Here is a 20,450-nt window from a genome sequence, read left to right as displayed (position 1 = left end):
CACACAAAAAACCCAGAATATTTATTCAATCTTAACTAACTTTATTATTTCCATTTTACGTATGACATTGATTTAAAATATGTTAATTTAATAAATATGTGCAAAGCTAAATTAAGGAGCTTTAAAAACATCTAAATATATATTTCATATGCAATACTAATTAGTGTGTGAAAAATGTCATCATGAAGTAAATTATAGCTCCTTTTGCATCTGTTTTAATTCTATATATGACAAGCATTTAAATTTTATTTATAGTTATATATAAGATTGGAGACTTCTAAAATAAGTGAAAATAAGACTGTTAAAATACTATAGTACATTCTATTAATTTTAGCGAGAACCGTTATTAAAACACTATACAACGTGTTTATTTTCTTAATAAATTTCAGATTTAACATGATTTATTTCTAAATAATTATTACATTTTAAGTATTTAGTTTTAGTTTTAGTTTTAGCACTTTCACTTTAAGATTAAGGAACTGCCCTACCATAACCCTTAATAACCTACCCATCCCACCCACACAAAATGTCCGATATCTCGGCCTCCACTTGGACCGTCGACTGACCTGGGCCCACCACATCCACACCAAACGTATCGCACTGAATAACCGATCCCGTCAACTACGTCTCCTTCTAACATCTAAACACATCAATCTGAGCAACAAAATACTTCTATATAAACTACTACTAAAACCCATATTTATACAATATACATATTTATGGTATACAACTTTGGGGTTCGGCCAAACCATCAAATATAAAGAAAATTCAAACATTTCAATCTAAATGCCTTCGACAAATTACCAAAGCACCCTTCTATGTCTCAAACGATACACTCCATAATGACCTCTCTATTCCAACAGTACAACATGTAGCCAAAACTCTGTATAAACGATTCCATTCAAATCTCTTCAACCACCGCAATCCTCTAATTTCAAACTTATCTACTCTCAGCATCCCAGGTGACCCTGGAAGACGTTTAAAACGCAAATGGTGTCGGGACCTCCTGACTGAATAAAACCCATTCACAATTTTAAGAAGTTCCATCGCTGGATGGATTCTTCGCTCAAGTCATCAGTCCCTTTTATTTTATTTTATTTTATTCTTATTCTATCAACACTTATGCTCATTGTAAAAATAATATATTTACAGATTGTATAATAAAACAAATTAAAAACAAAAAAAAAAAAAAAAAGTTTTAGTTTTAAATGCATTTTTGCACCAGTAATTATTTTATCACATTTACTGAACATAATTAATATATTCTAAATATTGATTAATTTAATGAAACATACAGTTTTGGCACTGTTTTTATTAATTTATGTCAATATCTATAGATGTCTATATGAGCCGATTCCCAACCTGTATATCTTTAATCAAGCCTATACATGGCGGATGGCTTCAATTATTAAAAGTAGTCGGCTATCTAGTTTATTATAGTATATATGTGGGAAGAACTGACCTCATCACATCTTAAAGATGATAAGATAATAAAGATACTATTATCTATAGATGATTTATAATATTTTGTATAAAATTAATGTATAAAGTTATTGCTTGTTATTTTATTTTAATTTTCTAATATTAATTCTATAATCACTTGTGCTTATTGTAAATAACTCAACTTTATAGGTTGTATAATTTCTAGTTAAAAAAAAAATATATGTATTAAGTATAAACTTTATTTTGATTGTATTTGACCAAGTTTGACACACTGAACATTTTACGATAATTTTTTGTTTTTGAGGTTATCGTTCATAAAACTTGATATAATACTTTCAACTTCTTAATTTACAATTCTTAGCTTTTTTTTTTTTTGTTATAAAATTATTATAATTATTTATTATTGTACATTTTTTATTCTATGAATACATAAAACTGAAAAAAAGTGTCGTGCATTTATTGTTAGTTAAACTAGTTGTTTTTTAACAAACAATATGCCTCCTAAAACAAAAGCACAGGGAACAAGCAAAAAAGCTGACGCTAAGAAAAAAGAAAGAGTTATCGAAGTAAGTTGTACATTTTTATTAGCCAAGTATTATAAATAGCAAACATTTATAAAAAAAACCATGATATTTATTAAAATCTTATCTATCACACTTGTTTGGTTTATAGGATAAAACTTTTGGCTTAAAAAATAAAAAAGGAGCCAAACAACAAAGATTCATTCAACAAGTCGAGAAACAAGTTAAATCTGGTGGCATAGCTGCGCGTAAAGTAGATGACAAGAAAAAAGATGATAAAACTAAAGATGATTTAGGATTGATATTTAAACCGGTTCAAAAAGTCGAAAAAGGTAAAACTTCTTTTTAAGTTGACATATTATTTTAAACTTTTAAAGTGTTTAAGTTTTTGCCTATCTAAAATGTTTTTTTCTCAGTTTAACTTGTTATTTCTGATTTGTAGGTTCTAAATAAACAAATTATTTTCTTATTCATAGAGCTTAATACAAGGTATATCAGTTGTTGATAGTGTTGATACTGAACCCAAAAAGAACTTGAACACTTTTGTGACATTTTAAGTTCACATTTGTACAAAATTACTTAGATATTTTAACAAAATGAACTATTTTAGTTATTTTGTCATAGTTTAAATTTTAGTTTTGGGAATTTTTACGTTTATTATTATATTTAAATGTGTAAACATTTCCAAAAAAAAGATCCATAAGAAAATGGTAAATAAATTATAAATAGATATTTGGATGTATACAATTTTCCTTTAACTTTCTTTCACAAATTTTATATTTTTGCAATACCATAAACCATCATTGGTGCCACTGATATACTGTTTATTTTTCAACTTGAAAAAGTATTATGTATTGTTTATTATTTTTTATTTATTAACTAATAATAATTTTATTTAATAATATATAAATTAGGTGCTGATCCAAAATCCATCCTATGTGCATTTTACAAACAAGGTCAGTGTGCTAAAGGGTCAAAATGTAAATTTTCTCACGATTTGGCTACTGAAAAGAAAGCCGAGAAAAGGAGTATGTATGTGGATTTGCGAGATGGTGAAGAAAACGATACTATGGAAAACTGGGATGAAGATAAGCTTAAAGAAGTAGTTGACAAAAAACACGGAGAAAATGATAAAAAACATCCAACAACTGATATTGTTAGTAACTTAAAAATGTTGTTATTATAAACCTATATTTTAATGAAATATATTTTCTGTTTTAGATTTGCATGTTTTTTTTGGAAGCTGTTGAAAAAAGTAAATATGGTTGGTTCTGGTCTTGTCCAAATGGTACCTCTTGTATTTATAGACACGCATTACCACCTGGATTTGTTCTTAAAAAGGTTGGTTTTCCAAGTTCAATATAAAATAGTATTTATAAATGTTAAGATACCTTTTTATTGTTTTTATCAATTAACAAATTTATTTAGGACAAGAAAAAAGATGACAAGAAAGACGAAATTCAATTAGAAGATTTAATAGAAAGAGAACGAGCTGCATTGAATTCTGTTAAATTTACTAGAGTGACCTTAGAAAGCTTTTTAGCTTGGAAAAAACGTAAGGTTAGAGAAAAGAAAGATGCTATAATTAAAGATGAAGAAAAGAAACGAACAGACTATAAAGCTGGAAGACAAATAGGGGTTTGTAATTATTTTTTTTCCATGATTTTAACTAAGTGTATAATTTATAATTTATAACCCTTTAGCTTTCTGGTCGTGAAATGTTTTCATTTAATCCTGAGATGGCAATTGGTGACTCAATGGATGATGGTGAAGAAGCATTTGATGCTTATATACGTGAAGAAGATGAAGAAGTAGATGGAAATGTAAAAGTAAGTTTTAAACTGTATAGATACAATATTGTACTAACTATTGATAAACCTTACCAACTTTTTCTTAGTACTTAACAAACTTAATTCATAGAATTTAATATAAATATATTATATTTAACCAATTTATTTATTTATACTCCGGCCCATGAGAGACCACTTCTGGGCAACCACCAAAACACTGGCCGCCTACACTGTTGCCGCTCTGCCTCCGCCCGCCTATTTGTATGCGGGAAGGAGTAGTGCTCTTGTGGGCCGGAGTATATAATATTATACTTATTTTTGTACTGATTACGTTGAAATAGTTTTAACTTGTTATGTTTTAGATATAATTATTAAACATTTTTTGGTACTTATTTAGTATCTCCTATACTGGGCAATTATTTTTTTTTTACTTTAAAAAAACTTTAAATTAGTAAATAATAATAATAATATATTATACATAGTTTTTTCATTCTTACACATAAGTAAATGATCGCAAACTAAGAAGACATTTTCTAGTGAACCTTTAACTGTAATTTATTGACCATTTAAAATAAGTTTAGAATGCTTGTGAGATTAATATTATATACACTTGAAACTACAAATACAGTATAGCAACCAACAAAAAAAATATTAACATAATATTATTAAATTAAATTTATCATATTATTATATTTTTTCCATAAAAAATCTAAGATATTAAAAATTTTAAATATTAAGTCATGAAAATATAGAGTTTTTTTAAAAGATTGTCTGTCAATTAATAAAGAAGTACCAATTTCTGAAATAAAAATTCTTATTTAAATCTTAAAAATCAATTATTTTAAAACCTATGAAAGGAGTATGTATAGAACATATATATTTAAACTTCAATATACCTATTATTATTTATTTTAATTATGTTATCTATGATTTTTATAGGTTAGAGAAATTCAATTAGAAACATTAGAACTGGAAGCAAGTGAAGTAGATGATACTGGTACCCGGTTACCCCAGGATCGATTTAATGATTCTAATGTAGCTACGATCCCGATCAATGAAAACCTTTTTGTAGATGAAGATCTTGATGACCTGGATGATGAATTAAATGAATTGAATTTAGATGATTCAACAAAGTAGATTAAAAAAAAAAAAAACTGCTTCAACAAATAATTATTTTTAATAATAACTCTTAAAATGCTTCCTCTTTGTTATTAAATTTAATTAAAAAAAAAAAAAAAATGTATACATATTTATGATTTAAAATTTTCTATAGTCTCACAAATTTTAAGTGCCGATTCTATACAACCATTAAATGTTGACTGGGTGAAACTATCTCCACCAGCTATAATTGGAATGGATTCATTTAGTAAAACACATCCAGGATTGTTACTATATGGAGTTGTGACTTGTGAATATAACCATTTATGAACATTGCATGATGCAGGTAATGGCCATTCTGGAAATAATTTGTTTACTTTATCATTTAACATTTGAAACATACTTTCCGTAGTTCCCTTTATGTGTTGTTGTCCAAATTCCTTAGTTGTATGGAAAACCACACAATCTGGTAAATTATATTGTTCTCGTTTTCTATTTTCTATAGAAACATATCTGAACGTTTCATCATTTAAAAATTTTACATCCCATTCTGTTTCTAATATGGGTTTTTCATAAAACATATTATACGTAAAACGTGTACTGTAGGTAACTTTTTCTAGTTCATGGCGAACTGTTTGAGACATTGGGCAATCCATTTGAAGTATTTGTGGTGCTGGTGCTGTTATCACTATTAAGTCAAACGACTCTTCACTTCCACAAATACATGTCACTTTACCTGTAGGGGTAATTGCACAAACCCTTTTTTCAAATTTGGTACAATCTATACTAGCGTTATTCAAAAAATATTTCACTAATGAATTTGCACCTGATGGTGCAATAAAGTGTTGCTTATGGTGTGATTCTGAAATCCCTTCAATTTTGCAGTTCATAGGTGTTAAAGTTTTTGTGGAAATTAATGGTTCGTATATAGCTGAATATTTTGATAATGTTGTTGCATCAGTGGTAATGAATTGAGCACCAAGGTCTACAAATGTACCGCTGGGACCACGGCGTACTGAAGTGCGGCCACCTGGGCCTCTGGCTTTGTCCCATAGTGTCAAATGAATATTTGGTATACGGGTACGTAACAAGTATGCAGTTATCGTAGAAGTTAGACCACAGCCAATTAAGAGTACTTTCATTATACAAATATATAGAAATAATAAAAAATAATAAATCTTATGGCTAATAAAGTAATAACTGTAGGTATCAGGAATGAAATGAAAATTGAAAGTAACGTGACGTACTGAAGTCTAATGTATTAGCTTTAAAAATTAAATTTTAATTAAATATTCGTATTATATCATACGCTTTATCAGTGCACACTAGTATACAACTGTACAAAGTGTCAAAGTCATTGAGTGATATTAGTGATAATACTGAATACAACTATTTGTTGTGGAGGGGTAGCGAGGTCAGCTGATTTCTATCATGATTTATAACTGTCGACTGTTAATTTTTATCACTAAGACACAAAACGATTTTATAAAAAGTAGTTCATGGACCATGGTTTATAAATTTCTAATGTTTTAATTCTATTTAGGGACTTTAATTAAGTATATAATATCATAGTAATTTATTAATTGTGTATAATTAATATTAAGTAAAGTAAACACATTTTCAGCCAGGCAAAGAAAATTACAAAAGGCCTCCGCCATAATTTTTTTTTCTTCATTTACTACAAAAGGCAAAAGTATGAACAAGATTGATCATACGGTAGTGAATTAGTGGCTCTGGCCATGCCGACACTAAGTAAACATACTGCTTTACAAATCACTTTTCATAATTATATAGATATTAAACATTATTAGTCCATTACCTATTATCTAATAAAAAAATTAAAATAAAGGATAGGTGTTATACAAGCTTTTATTGAATATTTAGGTGATATTCTTTATGTAAATGATTAATAAAAAGATATTTTAGATTCTGAATAGAGAAAATAATGTATTTATAAAATTATGTAATATTATTGTACCTGCAATTGCCTTTGGAGGCAGTGAAAATACTTAAATTTTCAACTTAGGAGATGGTTCCTGGTTTTTAATATCAAACTAAATCTAAATCAAAATCCAAAGTTCTTGATAAGCATCTTCTTTGAAAAAGAAACAGAAATTAATAATAAAAAACAAAAGTTCGAAAAACTTTTCAAAAAATAAATTTTTGACAGAATTGATTTTATTTTTTTGGTTAAAATCAAAAACAAAAAACTGAATAATTGATTTTTTACCAAAGATTTATATTAACAATTAACATTTCTTATACATCATAAAATGTTTTAAAATATTTTAACTTATTTATAGACAAATATACATTTAAAATTGTAATGTAACATTTAGCATCAATAAAGTTACTTTGTTACGACTCTTACGACCTAAATGTAATTTACTGTTTTAATGTGTACTGATGAAATAATCTATTTATTATATAGGTATGTACCTACCTACTTAATACTTATGTTATAAGTTTATAGCCTATGTAAAAATGTAAAATAAAATAACATTTACATATTTTATATACCAGCATATCACCTTTTACATTTTATTTTATTATTTACAAATATTTAACGGATTGATAGTCGTTAGAATTAACAGGTGTAAATTTCGTCGAACGTGGACCAAAACACTTGCTTCTCCGCTAGAGTCGTTTTTAGAATCTGAACAGAGTAAGGAATGTATTGATTTTACAATAGTCTGTGTTTTTTTGTACCTATATACTATATACACCATAACTTATCTAGATAATGCTTCAATTTAAAACTTCAAAGGTGGTTTTTGATGGCAATTTGAGTATCCTTGGTGCATTATAGAGGTCAAAAGTAAGAATTTTCGAGTACCTATTTTTCAAAAAGATCGGGAAAATTTGAAAAAAAGTAACAGGGAAACGCGAATTTTTACGCAAAACTAGTTTTCAACAAAATCAATTTTTTTATATAGTTGTAACTCAAAAACGAATCACAGTAAATATTTGAAATTTTCATTAATTTTTTTATATTAGCGTTAGCTATACACGATTAAATTTTCAAAATATTCTGGCTTTTTTTGAGTTATTATAGACAACTGAAATCTAAGTAAAATGTCGATAAAAAAATTTATCTTTTTTAACTTGAAAATTTAATACAAGGTTTCTTATAAGTCGTTTTTATTGAAGTTTAAAAAAAAATCAATAATCCTTAGTCACAATTTTTTTTATAAGCGTGTTTAAAGTCTAGTTTTTTACGAAATATATCAAAATCTCGAAAATTTGAAAATTATTTTGTAGATGAAAGTTCACAAGAATTTTAGTATTTACCTTTATCGGCTTTATCTAAGATTAAAAAATTCCACATAAAATTGTCCATTAGTTTTCCTTCTAATAGCTATAGAGAAAACTCTTGCAGTGTCATAAGAAAAAATGTTATGATCGTCTAAATTTTAAAAAATTTTGTGAAAATCGCGTTATGATAACGATTTTGAATATTTGTTGTTATCTAAAAAGTATAAATCGTGAATACTTAAAAATTTTACTAATTATTGAGATTGACATTTTCTTTACATATTGTAATTTTCAAAATATTTTGCTTAATTTAAGGCTATTAATAAACATTCAAAAAATTTGTTTTTTTTTTTTTTAATAAATATCGATAGCATTATTTTGGCTAAGTCCAAATACTTGAAAATTTAATACCAAGTTTCTCATGAGTTAGTCTTATATTGATTCAAAAATTATAAGAATACATGTATAATAATAAATTTATTTTATTAGATTTTGAAGTTCAAATATTGACAAAGTTAATTCATAAAAATCAAGAATAGGTATTTGCAAATTATTTTGTTGTTAAAAATATATAAATAGCTAAGAATTTAAAATTTTATACAAGATTTCCCATAAAATTGACTTTCAATAATTATAAAATAAGTTGAGCGTTGGCCAATTAAATTTTTTTTTAAATCTTTACGAAATCCAAAATTCACAATAATATAACGATTTACTATCAAATAATTTTAGATTTTTATTATAGTTAAAAATTAGTAGTCGTTGAAACTTGAAACATACACCAGTCACCAGTTATTTAAATTGACGTTTTCTATACATTCAAATACATTTTTTTGTATTTTCAAAGTTCTGTCAGATCATTAAAACACAAATCATATTTTTCACCACTCGCTGGAAAATATATCCTAGGCTGGAAAATCATCTCTGTTCATAATCGTTTTTCGTATACAATGATACTTATCGTTTCATTCAAATTTAACACATCCATTATAGTGAACATAGTGAATATAGTGACCTAGGTCCTAGGTACTCTTTGTATTGTCTGTCTTCTCGATACCTACTATACAGCAGCGTTACGCCGTTACCCATTTGACCATCCATTTTTAGTTTGACTTTTAAAATAATAGGTACTAAATTATATGTGTAATTAATATTTTGTTTGTGACTAAAAAAAAGCTAGAATTTAATTAACACAAGTATACAATAGGTTCTTATTTTTTTTCAGAAATATTTAAAATATCAAAAACACATATAAGTATAGGTTTAGGTAGGTACATTCCTAGGTGTATTCATAATTTTTTTTATAAGTATTAAGAGCTCATTTTTTTATGAAATTCATTAAGTTTCACTAGTTTCAAACTGAGAATTATGTCAGGGTTAAGGTTTTTAGTAAATAAATGTTGATGGGAATTGATGTGTATCACTGAGATGGCTACAAAACGTTTATGAGAATTGATATAAATAGTAAACATATTTTTTGAAAATAATGCATCCCTAGTACCTACCGATTATACGTCTTAGTGTCTTACTATACTTACTTTCAGTGGCGTAGCCAGGATTTTTAAAAGGGGGGGGCCAACAAAAAAATTAAATTTGTACTGTTTTTATTATAAAAAATAATTGAGATTATTTGTATACTTATTATGTGACCACATATAATACTAAATACGGCTGAAATTAATAAAATATTTAACAACTTTATATATGTTATAATAATTTATTGCAAACAAAATTTATATTACATAAGGTAAATATTTTTAATATTATGTCCAATCTGCAACTTTCATCCTCCTAGGAGATTTATTTATAAATGCAGTCATGATTTCTTTTTCTACGTTTTCATAATCCAATTCATCTTTGTTTATTGTCGCTAAGGCCAAACCATTCAACCTTTCTTCATTCATTGTAGCTCTTAAATATGTTTTCAGTCTTTTTAGAACTGAAAATGTACGTTCTGGAGTAGCAGATGTTACAGGCAGAGTAGCAAATAATTGAAGAATCTTCTTTATATTTGGAAAAAGCTCTGTGCAGTGTTGAATAGCTTCTACAGCAGTCTCTGGTAATTTTTCTCTCAATTGCCATTGATTTCTCCATATGAATAACTCGGCTTTCAAACATGTATTCATACTAACTAAAAAGTCATCCTCGTAAATAGAAGCAGCAGCTAAAATTGCTTGGTCATCATAATGTGACAAATTAGATGGTATCAATCCTTCTATTGGTATAATTTTTTCTAGTCTCTTATCAAATCTTGAATGCAACTGCAAGATTAAATTATCAAGAAATGGTATAAATATAACTATTTTATAATATTCCTCTGCATCTTTGGCATGAACGTTGTTTCGGGCAGTTTGTCTTCCACAAATTCGAGGCTTGCGTATTTCAATTTCAAGTTCAGAAGCTATTGTGGTAACATTTTTCATTATTTCCTTAAAGGATTTATCAGCATCTTCTCGAATGGCTTCTAAAGCTTCTCTAACAATCATTACATCATTTAAAGCTTTAGATAGGTCCTGCTGTTTACTTTGTAGTACTTGACTTTACTACTAGACAAAACAATTGGTAACATTGATACCTAACCATAGCGCAGCTATAGATAATAAACTCCATTTAGCATTTGAGGAGACTATCTTAAATCGTGATAATGAATAACATTTCTACTTTTTTTATACTCTATGGACGTACTGATATAAAAACAATAATAAAAAAACACGGCCCATGGGGGGGGCCATGGCCCCTCTGGCCCTCCCCCTGGCTACGCCACTGCTTACTTTAAGTCTTAAACTGGTGTATAATATTACTTAAAAATGTATTAATGCCCTTTCGTCTTTAAATCAGTGAGTGATGAACATTTTGTATTTTATAATATTTATTATGTTTGATTTTTGATGCCTTAGTGGCATTCCAAATTTGTATGTCATATTGTCGACAGCCTTAATTAATAATAATAAAGATTAAAGAATAAAATTTATTCAGAATTATTGGACTAATGGACTAATAAAGTTTTCAAATTGTATTTAGTAAAAAATAAGAGCTTGACTATACTTGAGAGACTTCTTAATTCTTATAGAGTTAATGAGTGTATATTTTTTTATAGTGTATTTATTTTAAAACCGATGAAATAGCATAGATGTACCTACCATATAGGTATTTTCGTTTTTCGGAGATTAGATACCATATATTATAGGCAATATAGCCTTCTAATATAATATCTATATATTGAATTTAGGTAGGTACTACCTAAATATATTGAAATATATAAGCTCTAAAAATATTTAATTTTAAAATATATGTTTAACTTCTGTGGATTACATTCTGTTTTTATCTTTTACTGAACCTAATTTTAACTTACAAAAGACAAAAGTATCTCGGATAGTCGGATTTTCTTATGTTTTTTTAAAACCTATTGTTTTGAGTTAGACGATACTACCTAGTACCTACAATTATTACTTTAAAAATTAATACCTAGCGAAAAAACATTTTATATAGGTAGGTATGTACATAAGTACCTAATCTTCCTATAAGCATCTAGGACCTAGATAACTGTTTTGTTTGTGAATATAGGTTACCACTAAATACTAACCTTATGTTACTATTCCTTCATTTAATGAGACGAAAATCTATAGAATAAATTATTTTATTAACTATTCTACTTATATACCAATTTCATACTTAAACTTTATAGCCTATAAAATATGAATTCTATATCGTATATTATAATAAGTTATGGAGGGGTTTAAAGGTAAAAATACAAACTTAATTTTAGATTGTTAGTGATCTGCCCACGCCCTACGTTAAACCCACACATGCCTCAATAGTCATTGGCCATAGCAACATTGCCTCTTATGACTTATTATATATTAACATAATAAATAATGTTGACATGTAGGTAGTTATTTTGTTTTTTTTTTAGCGAATTATATAGTATACTTAAACAAAACTGATTTTGTCAGTAAACATTTTGTTGAAAAACAACACTCTTCTGGTTATAAAATAATTCTATTTGATTTCGGTCACATATTCACATTTTTCATGGATCAACAAGAAGAAAAGTTTCAATCAACATACGAAGTCGCAGCTTCTAAGTATGTAGAGAGCTGAGCCATTAATATGTTTACGACCGATGTTAAAAACAAAATGTATTTATTGTTTAAATTGTGTGATTTATGCTAGTAATTTGTCAAGGAATGCACGCGTGTCTAATCCTAATGGTCATTCTTCTCAGAAGAATCAAAAACCTGTAATTATTGATACACGTAAGATTAAACATTATGGCCGCAGGATGAAATTGAATTGCAGGCATGGGTATAATATTTTAATTCTTCAAAACGGAGAAGTATCCAGTTCTGACGATGACATAGACAGTCATTGTATAATGGAATTCACATCAATGTCTCCTGGTCATGTTCGTATTAGAGGAGTTGAAGCAAATTTGTTTTTAGCTATGAATAAAGATGGACTTCTTTATGGAGAGGTAGGAGTAGTATTTAATAGTTTTTTTTTTAAAAATATTTTATTTATTAACTTTCCATTTTTTAGGCTGATCCTAATAACAATGCAACTATTTTCATTGAACAACCTGAAGGTCCTTACAGTGCATATTTATCTTTGAAATATCAACGAAAAAAATGGTATATAGCTATAAAAAAAAATGGTAAAATTAAACTAGGCCCAACAACTAAAAGAGGACAACATGCTACACATTTTTTAACAATTGTTGTATGATATAATACTATACATTCTTTGATTATTTTAAATTCAATTATAATATTGATGAGTAAAATATATCAATGGTATTTAACTATTATTTCTTTAAAACTGTTTTTATAAATATTATATTCTATTCAGCGTGCTGCTAGACAAAAATCAATTCTGCTATGCATACTTACACAACACTGTACTATGGTAGAACAGGTCTTGATTGCATGGTGTTCAATGTGTTGGCGCAAAATTGGTCTGTTCTTCTGCTGAATAGAGTATATAAATTATTCATACTAGTCAGTATTAAATCTATATTTCTTTTTTGAAATTTATAACATTTACTTTTAAGTAAAACTGTATTTTATTTAGCACACAATACAAGTAAATTACCTATTATTTATTTTATACTTTTGTATTAAGAAAACATTATCAAAGAATAATACTTATTTATTGTGATGATGAAACACTGCTAATATAACGAAAGCTATGTTAGTATCATGATGTTACTGGCTTACTTCTATAAGTATTAATAAACTAGTCACTTGTCAGTATCTTTATTTTGTATTTTTTTTTAAATTCCTTGTTATATTATTATAATATATAATTTTTCTTATCTAAAAGAGAATAAAAATGTATTGCAATTTTTTAACAACAAAAAACCAGTTCACCCACTTATTTTCTTCTAGTTTAATGTGTTTCTTACCACTTACCTGGTGTCAAAGTATTAATTGCATTATTTACGATGTCTCATAAATGATTGCTCTCTTTTGGAACAGAGTATAGTCATTGGTATATCGTGAACAAATAAGACAATATTACATAATATGTGATATATTATGAAATTCATACATTAAGACCTAAACTTCTATAATTTCAAATAATAACAATTATTATAATAAATTAAAATCTAAAGCGATCATTTAACATTTTGAGAATATAAATAAACATTTACATTTCAATAAATTAAATTAGTTGAATACTGAGATAATGAGATACATACTTAATTTTTAATAGCTTTATGCTATTGTAAAAACTTAATAATAAGAAATTGCAAAAAAATAAAATAGTTATTTTTCCAATTATATACTGAAGTATGAATGGAATGTGAGAACTAAAATTTAACATAATATGTAATGTGTTACAACCAAAAAATAAGTTAAAATAAAACAATATGTTTAACATAAATTAAATAAATTCACTTTTTACAATTTATAGATAATGAGAATAAGATAAAAATAAACGTTGGCAATAAATTAGAAGTTTTAACAAAGAGAGTATTAATGAAACTGTATTAAAAAAAATGTTAACTTAGATTTTTTAAATTAATAACTTTTAAAAACGGTTTGTTTATTTAATGTTAAAGTAGATAAAGCTTTGTGCGTATTTTAAACATTTAAATTTAATAAATTTGCATTGTTTATGGCAGCAAATAAACAAAAATAATCTATTTTTCACTTCTTTTTTACTCTTGGGGAAGTAGTCTGGAATACACTAGAAGCAGACATAAGATTTTCAATATATTGGCCAAGAACTTGATTTTCCGATCGTAATTTCAAATTTTCTTCTTTCACACTATCCACACGTTGCGATAAATCTAAAAAAAATATATTGCGTTGTAAACAAACCTTAATTATGTATTTATTTAATTTTTTTCAATGCGATGTATTTTTGTTTATTATAAAACATATTTACCATCTAACGTGTTTTGTAGTTCTAAAACTTGTGTAATAAGCCTGGCTTTTTCTTCCAATTCATCAGGACTCATATCACGATCTAAACCTATAGAATCAAACAGCAGGTTAACCAAATATTTAGACTGATAGTGTAGTATAAATTATTTTATATTATAGCAATAAGTTAGTTTTGAACCATCTTCTATAAGTATTGGTAAATAAGGGTTGCCATTTATTTAAAATTAATTGGCGGTTATTACTCATTCATCATACTGCATAGTATCTCACTTGCCCACCTCTCCCTGATGCATAAAAATTAATTTACAACATGTAAATTGATTTGAATAAAACCATATTTTGTTCTAGAATATTTATATTTTTAGCTATAGAGTATAGACAGTACACAAATTACAACACTGGTATTATGTTTAAAAACCAGCATTTTTTAAAACCCTAAGTGAGATTTCAAAGGTATTGATATTTTATACTAAAAATCAGCAGTGTTCTGATGCAATCAGGAAAAATTGTAACCTTATAATGTACATGAAATACTCACTGTTTCGTCTTGGACTATTACTACCATTTGTAAATGACGACTGTAATGAATCCATGCTTTGATTGCGTACAATGACATCGGAACATTGAGATATGTCTTGGTCATCGTGGATAATGGCTGCAATCAAAATTTAAAATAAAGCGATTGCAATAAGCGACCGCCGAAGTATAAACTATTAACGAATCTACCGTTCATAACATACCTTGAGGATCATCGTCCGCCAAAGGGATACTGTCTTCCGGCGACTTATCTTTGTCTTCTTCCATCGTAGGTACGGATATGCACGTACACGTTTGGCGTCTTTGCACTAATGCATCTGTTACCCGGCGGGAAGTGATTAGACTAGAAATTAGAAGTGTAGAACGACTAAAATTAGTAAATCACTACAAAACGTACAGTAACAATAAACATAATACCTATTATAATATTTTATTTACATTTTCGTCGATAATCGTGAATTTCTAGATATCGTGCGATAGCGATAAAAGAAAATGATATCATGCAGTTGTGGTAGAAAACATATAGCTGTTATTGCCAACATAACAAAACACGAGAAAACAAAAACAAAACATTATTTTTGTGCTTGAAATCACAATGACATAATTATTTTCCTCTGCTGTTGCTGTACGACGAAGAACAATAATATAATAATAATAATAATAATAATAATTAATAAATATTATTATATATCTATCAGAATGCGACTACAATAATATTACTGGCTACAACTGCCTTACATCAATTTAATTTGTTTGCGCCTTCTTATTTTTGCCTTTGATTGTCGGTGACTTTTGGACTTTGGTGCAGTATACTGGTCTCGTCGAAAACGCGGCGATCGACAAGATTTACTTGTTATATTTATCACGCTAGATCTCTGCAGGGTAAGTGCCATCATAAATATTTGATTTTGTGACTTTTGTTTGTTAAGACTCGATAGGGTACAGCTTATATACATCATGAACAGTTGGGTATCCAGGCTGTTTGTATATTTCGGAAAAATCTATGGGTCTTATAGACTATCCCTCTGATTGACATCGGATAGGTTCCCTGCTGGATATCCTTGTAATCTGTGCTTATCCCACTCCCCTCCCCACAAGTAGTGTTAGTAGTTTAATTTGCGTTTTTTAAATAATACATTGAAACATAATCAATTGTTCATTTAGCGGACACCGTCACAAATGTCATGGCTGTATTCGACGACATACAGCGGTACGATGAGGAGATTGCATGCACGTCTATGGATGAAGCATACCTAATGCATGTTCAAGAGCCGGTACTCATCAGAGGAATTGGAAATCTGACCGTGTAAGTAATGAAATGCTTTGAGCTTACACTGATTAGTGATTACTTATTGTTGTGTATGTTCAAAAGTTTATTGCATAATTTCATTAATTGTTCTTTTATGAATTGATTTTATCTTAAAAATATTTATTTAGTATGTTAAAAATTGTGTGTGTTTTATGTAGTTTAATTATTTTAAATCAATATTTTTTTTTAAATGATATTCGTTTATTAAAAAATATAGGTACTGGACCTAGTATGAATCTAGTATATTCTTTACTCTATGTACTGAACTGTCAAAATGCAAATTGTCTAACTATTTAAGTTTTATTTTTTTTTCAATTAACTTTCTAAAGTATAATATGTTGATATGTATATTGATTTTGAATTGTTTCAATTTAAAAAATAATCTAACATGATAAATTATAACTTACATGTTATATAATATTAATTTTTACCTATAAAAGTATATGAAAATTAAACATAAATTGTTTCGTATTATATGTTGTAAAATTTCTGAAAGAATAATTAAAATTATTAGGTAATATTTATCAACTATGGCTATTAAAACATTTATTGATAAGTGCTACAATGATTTATGAAATGTTATAGATTCTAGTGCTGACATAATGTACATTAATAGTTATAATCATTGATTAATTATAGCAATTACATTCTATAATTAATCAATGGTAAAATGTAATAACAAAACACTGGTGATTCACTGTATATTATCATCTATATTTTATCTTTTAATTATGCGGTAATTGAAAAAATAATTTAAATAAATACATAACTAAAATGTATTATAGGATATAGGGGTAAGCATGCCTTGCATCTATTAATATTTTTTGACTAATATCTCAATAGCCATTATATATCATAAGATTAATTCTTTTACGTTGTTGTTTTGTTTTTATTTTTAACTTCATTACAAATTACTGGTATAATGTGTAATAATATATTGTTATATGTTGAATATTGATTTTCAAATATTTTGTTATTATCTGTCTAGTATTTGTATTTGTTACAAATTTTTTTATTCCTGTATCACCAAGCTATATAAAATGTATTACATACCATTTATTATTCTACCATTTGGTGACCATTTATTAATTGTTCTATGATATTTTTTATATAGTTTTACAAAACTTTTAAATTATAATATTAAATTGTTCATAATTCATAGTAGTTAACTACTAATATTGCATAATTATCCATATGTACAATGATCAAACATTTTTCTTAAAATCCACAAATACATTTTAATTGTTTTAATTTACAATTTAAAATATTATAAAAATTACCCCTTTTCCATAAATAGATAGCATACAAGATAAACTTTTATTTTTGCCTGTAAAATGTTGAAAAATTAATTAATTGCTGCCAATTAAAACACCAATAAATTAAAATTTTTTATTAGGATGAATAAGTTTTTAGCTAACATCAATAGTTATTGAAAAGCTATTTTTTTTTTATAGTTTCTGTTTTATTTTTATTTTTTAACAAAACTTAAGTAGTTATTCAAATATATATTTTAATGGTAAAATAAACGACATTGATAGTTATACAGGGTGATAAATTTAATGTGTCTTAGTTAAATCAATTAATCTGTATAGTTGTATATAGGTATATAAGTATATTAGTAAATATTTTACTAATAAATACATATCTGTGTTTATTATAGTTTTGGACTGAGTAGCAGATTCCAATCAGAATTTCCAAGTGCTCTTGTATCACGTGTGGCTCCGGAAGAATTTGAAGAAACAATGGCGCGAATTAATTCTGTTTTAAAAAAAAGTTTACCAATGAATGCTAAATGGTTGTTTTGTGGATGTATGTGTTGCTGCTGTACTCTTGGCTGTTCACTTTGGCCTGTTATTTGTCTCAGCAAACGGGTAATTACTTTTAGTTAATATAATGTTTTTACATTTATTATTTGTTTTGTAGATATATATAATTATGTCAATTCATCAACTTTAATTTTAGACTCAGCATAGTTTGAATAAATTACTCGATTGGGAAAATAATCATCTTTATAATAAAATTGGTTTGCATTGGAGATTAAATAAGCAAAGAGTAGATACTTCATCTATTACAGAATATGTAAGTTTTTGATACTGGTATTTTAATTGAATATTTACATTTATAATTGATAGTTATTTTATAAAATATTGTTTTGTTTGTTTTGGCCCTGAACAAAACAGATCTTAGTTTATGACAGTCACTTATGTTAGTATGCATGTGTGAAATGGTATAGTTTTCTTGTGGTATAGAGCATATTATTTTGTGTATAACCAGAAACTTAAGGTTTTTTTATTATATTATATATAGTACACAATGATATTTTCAAAACATCAAATTAATTTTAAGCTATTGATTAAATATATCATGCACTTATTTGTATCACTCAAATCAAAAATGAATGATAATTATAAATGAAATAAATAAGTACTGTTATAATAATTTAATAAATGCAATTTTTTTGGTAAAAATAAATAAATAAAAAATAAATATTATAATAAATAATAAAATAATAATTATTATTATTATTTTAATATTATAAATTAATACCTATCGTCTAACTAATAAGAATATGCAATATATGTCTTGTGATATAAGCTGACTGACCATCTTCACTCAAAATCGTTTTTTGTATGCATGATTTTTTATTGAATTCAAATTAAACACATACATTATAGTTATTTACTCAATAGCAAAGTAAACTCGACACCTATACACCTATACCTATGAGTATTTTAACCCATTTTAATTATAAATTGACTATTTATTTTCAAGATTACTTAATAAATAAAAGACTTATGCATTTTTATTATTATAAGTTAATATTAAAATATTATATATTAGTAGTATAAAATTGTATGAAATGTATTTCAATTTATCTTTACTAAAACTTTATTTTAATATGCAATGTTATTTATTACTTTTTACAGGTCCTTTTGGTGGAATTTATTCCAAAAATTCCAATCTATAAACCAGATTAAGTAAAATATAAGTCAGATATTTACTACATTTTGTTTATTTCTATCAGTTTAAAGATAGGATATTGGTTAGTTATTAATTTGCATGGCACAAAAAATTAAACCAATTACCTTTTTACCAGGTAATATATAGAATTTGTAATGGTTTTATCAATTATTGTTTTTGGACTTATTTATCAGTCATCTAAACTTGCTCAATATCGTAAAATTAAATGGATTTATGACTATGTGAAACTAAATTAGTTGTTTATATATTTCATTAATTTTTAAATGTATGATTACATAATTCTTTCAACAAAAGTTGATTGAAATAAAGATTTAAGTTTTTGTCTTTATACTGTCAATACTTAATTTAAAAATTATGAGTTAATGTGATATCAATTTGTGTGATACCTGGACGGGTACTTAATATTTATTTATATGTTTATCTCGTCCTTAGAAGAATCTGACCTGATTATTTTTTTAAAGTTATTTTTGAATAACTTTTAGGTTTTAAAAATATAATTTTAAGTCAATTATTGAACAAAAATTAATATCAAGTTTTAAACTTAAACTTAGTACTTAAATTATTAATATATATATTATATTAAATGCATATTGCATATATTAAGTACATTTCATGACAGCATCACATCAATTTGTATTTTTCTTTGTTAGAAATGTTAGTTTATAATTAACAATAAATTTATTATTTGGTTTTATTTGTATAAGATATATTAAGATTTACCTATACATATTTTTTTTTTTTTTTATATTATTTAAATATCCAATGTACATGCTTCCAAAGGATCAAAGGATCAAGTATGTTAGTTCCAAGTGATTAATTTGTGCATAAATAATTATTTTAATGTTAATATATGTATAATCAAATTGTTTATAATTGTGGTGTAAATATTCTTTTCAATAAATGTTTGTAAACGAGCTTATACATATTTAGCACTTTTAATATGCACTTAAAAACACCAAAATTTGTCCTACAATAACTGCTAATAAAAAGTGTTTTTCTATTTTTTTTGTTTTTAAGTGTAAGTTTACTTTTACCTATTATCAATTGGTATAGGTAAAATAAAAATATCATCGGTTATTGTAAAAAAAATTTACTTCTATAATTATCCTAATTCTGTTAAATA

The 20,450-nt window shown here is 26.3% G+C and overlaps 5 protein-coding genes across 8 annotated transcripts; 3 read left to right on the top strand and 2 right to left on the bottom strand.

The window, feature by feature from the left end:
- The first annotated feature begins 1,800 nt into the window (after positions 1 to 1,800).
- Positions 1,801 to 5,003, top strand: LOC114131082 (zinc finger CCCH domain-containing protein 15 homolog). Its single transcript, XM_027996218.2, has 7 exons — positions 1,801 to 2,009; positions 2,116 to 2,296; positions 2,879 to 3,120; positions 3,186 to 3,305; positions 3,393 to 3,602; positions 3,668 to 3,793; positions 4,694 to 5,003. The coding sequence occupies exons 1-7, from the start codon at positions 1,938 to 1,940 to the stop codon at positions 4,889 to 4,891; spliced, it is 1,149 nt and encodes a 382-aa protein (XP_027852019.2). The 5' UTR covers positions 1,801 to 1,937; the 3' UTR covers positions 4,892 to 5,003.
- Position 5,004: 1 nt separating this feature from the next.
- LOC114131054 (renalase-like) lies at positions 5,005 to 5,742 on the bottom strand. The gene has a single exon (XM_027996176.2). The coding sequence runs from the start codon at positions 5,740 to 5,742 to the stop codon at positions 5,005 to 5,007; it is 738 nt and encodes a 245-aa protein (XP_027851977.2).
- Positions 5,050 to 13,359, top strand: LOC114131083 (fibroblast growth factor 1-like). 4 transcript variants are annotated; one of them, XM_027996220.2, is made up of 4 exons: positions 5,050 to 5,198; positions 12,021 to 12,192; positions 12,281 to 12,581; positions 12,647 to 13,359. In XM_027996220.2, the coding sequence occupies exons 2-4, from the start codon at positions 12,140 to 12,142 to the stop codon at positions 12,830 to 12,832; spliced, it is 540 nt and encodes a 179-aa protein (XP_027852021.1). In that variant the 5' UTR covers positions 5,050 to 5,198; positions 12,021 to 12,139; the 3' UTR covers positions 12,833 to 13,359. The 4 variants fall into 4 exon arrangements, with proteins under 4 accessions (XP_027852021.1, XP_027852020.2, XP_027852022.1 ...); XM_027996219.2 differs by lacking the exon at positions 5,050 to 5,198 and adding an exon at positions 5,639 to 5,932; XM_027996221.2 differs by lacking the exon at positions 5,050 to 5,198 and adding an exon at positions 7,515 to 7,670.
- Positions 13,360 to 13,623: 264 nt separating this feature from the next.
- Positions 13,624 to 15,545, bottom strand: LOC114131085 (short coiled-coil protein A). Its single transcript, XM_027996223.2, has 5 exons — positions 15,454 to 15,545; positions 15,240 to 15,379; positions 15,038 to 15,154; positions 14,501 to 14,587; positions 13,624 to 14,402 (listed from the first exon to the last, which is right to left on the bottom strand). Exons 2-5 carry the CDS (start codon positions 15,301 to 15,303, stop codon positions 14,260 to 14,262), a joined length of 411 nt encoding a protein of 136 aa, XP_027852024.1. The 5' UTR covers positions 15,304 to 15,379; positions 15,454 to 15,545; the 3' UTR covers positions 13,624 to 14,259.
- A 117-nt stretch (positions 15,546 to 15,662) lies between these two features.
- Positions 15,663 to 20,248, top strand: LOC114131084 (cysteine-rich hydrophobic domain-containing protein 2). The gene is made up of 5 exons (XM_027996222.2): positions 15,663 to 15,918; positions 16,201 to 16,342; positions 18,006 to 18,216; positions 18,308 to 18,424; positions 19,273 to 20,248. Exons 2-5 carry the CDS (start codon positions 16,221 to 16,223, stop codon positions 19,321 to 19,323), a joined length of 501 nt encoding a protein of 166 aa, XP_027852023.1. The 5' UTR covers positions 15,663 to 15,918; positions 16,201 to 16,220; the 3' UTR covers positions 19,324 to 20,248.
- Positions 20,249 to 20,450: the final 202 nt, after the last annotated feature.

Source organism: Aphis gossypii, chromosome 1 (genome assembly GCF_020184175.1).
Source record: "Aphis gossypii isolate Hap1 chromosome 1, ASM2018417v2, whole genome shotgun sequence".
Lineage (NCBI taxonomy): Eukaryota > Metazoa > Arthropoda > Insecta > Hemiptera > Aphididae > Aphis > Aphis gossypii.
Note: the sequence above shows the minus strand (reverse complement) of the source record. Positions and strands in the feature narration are given on the sequence as shown.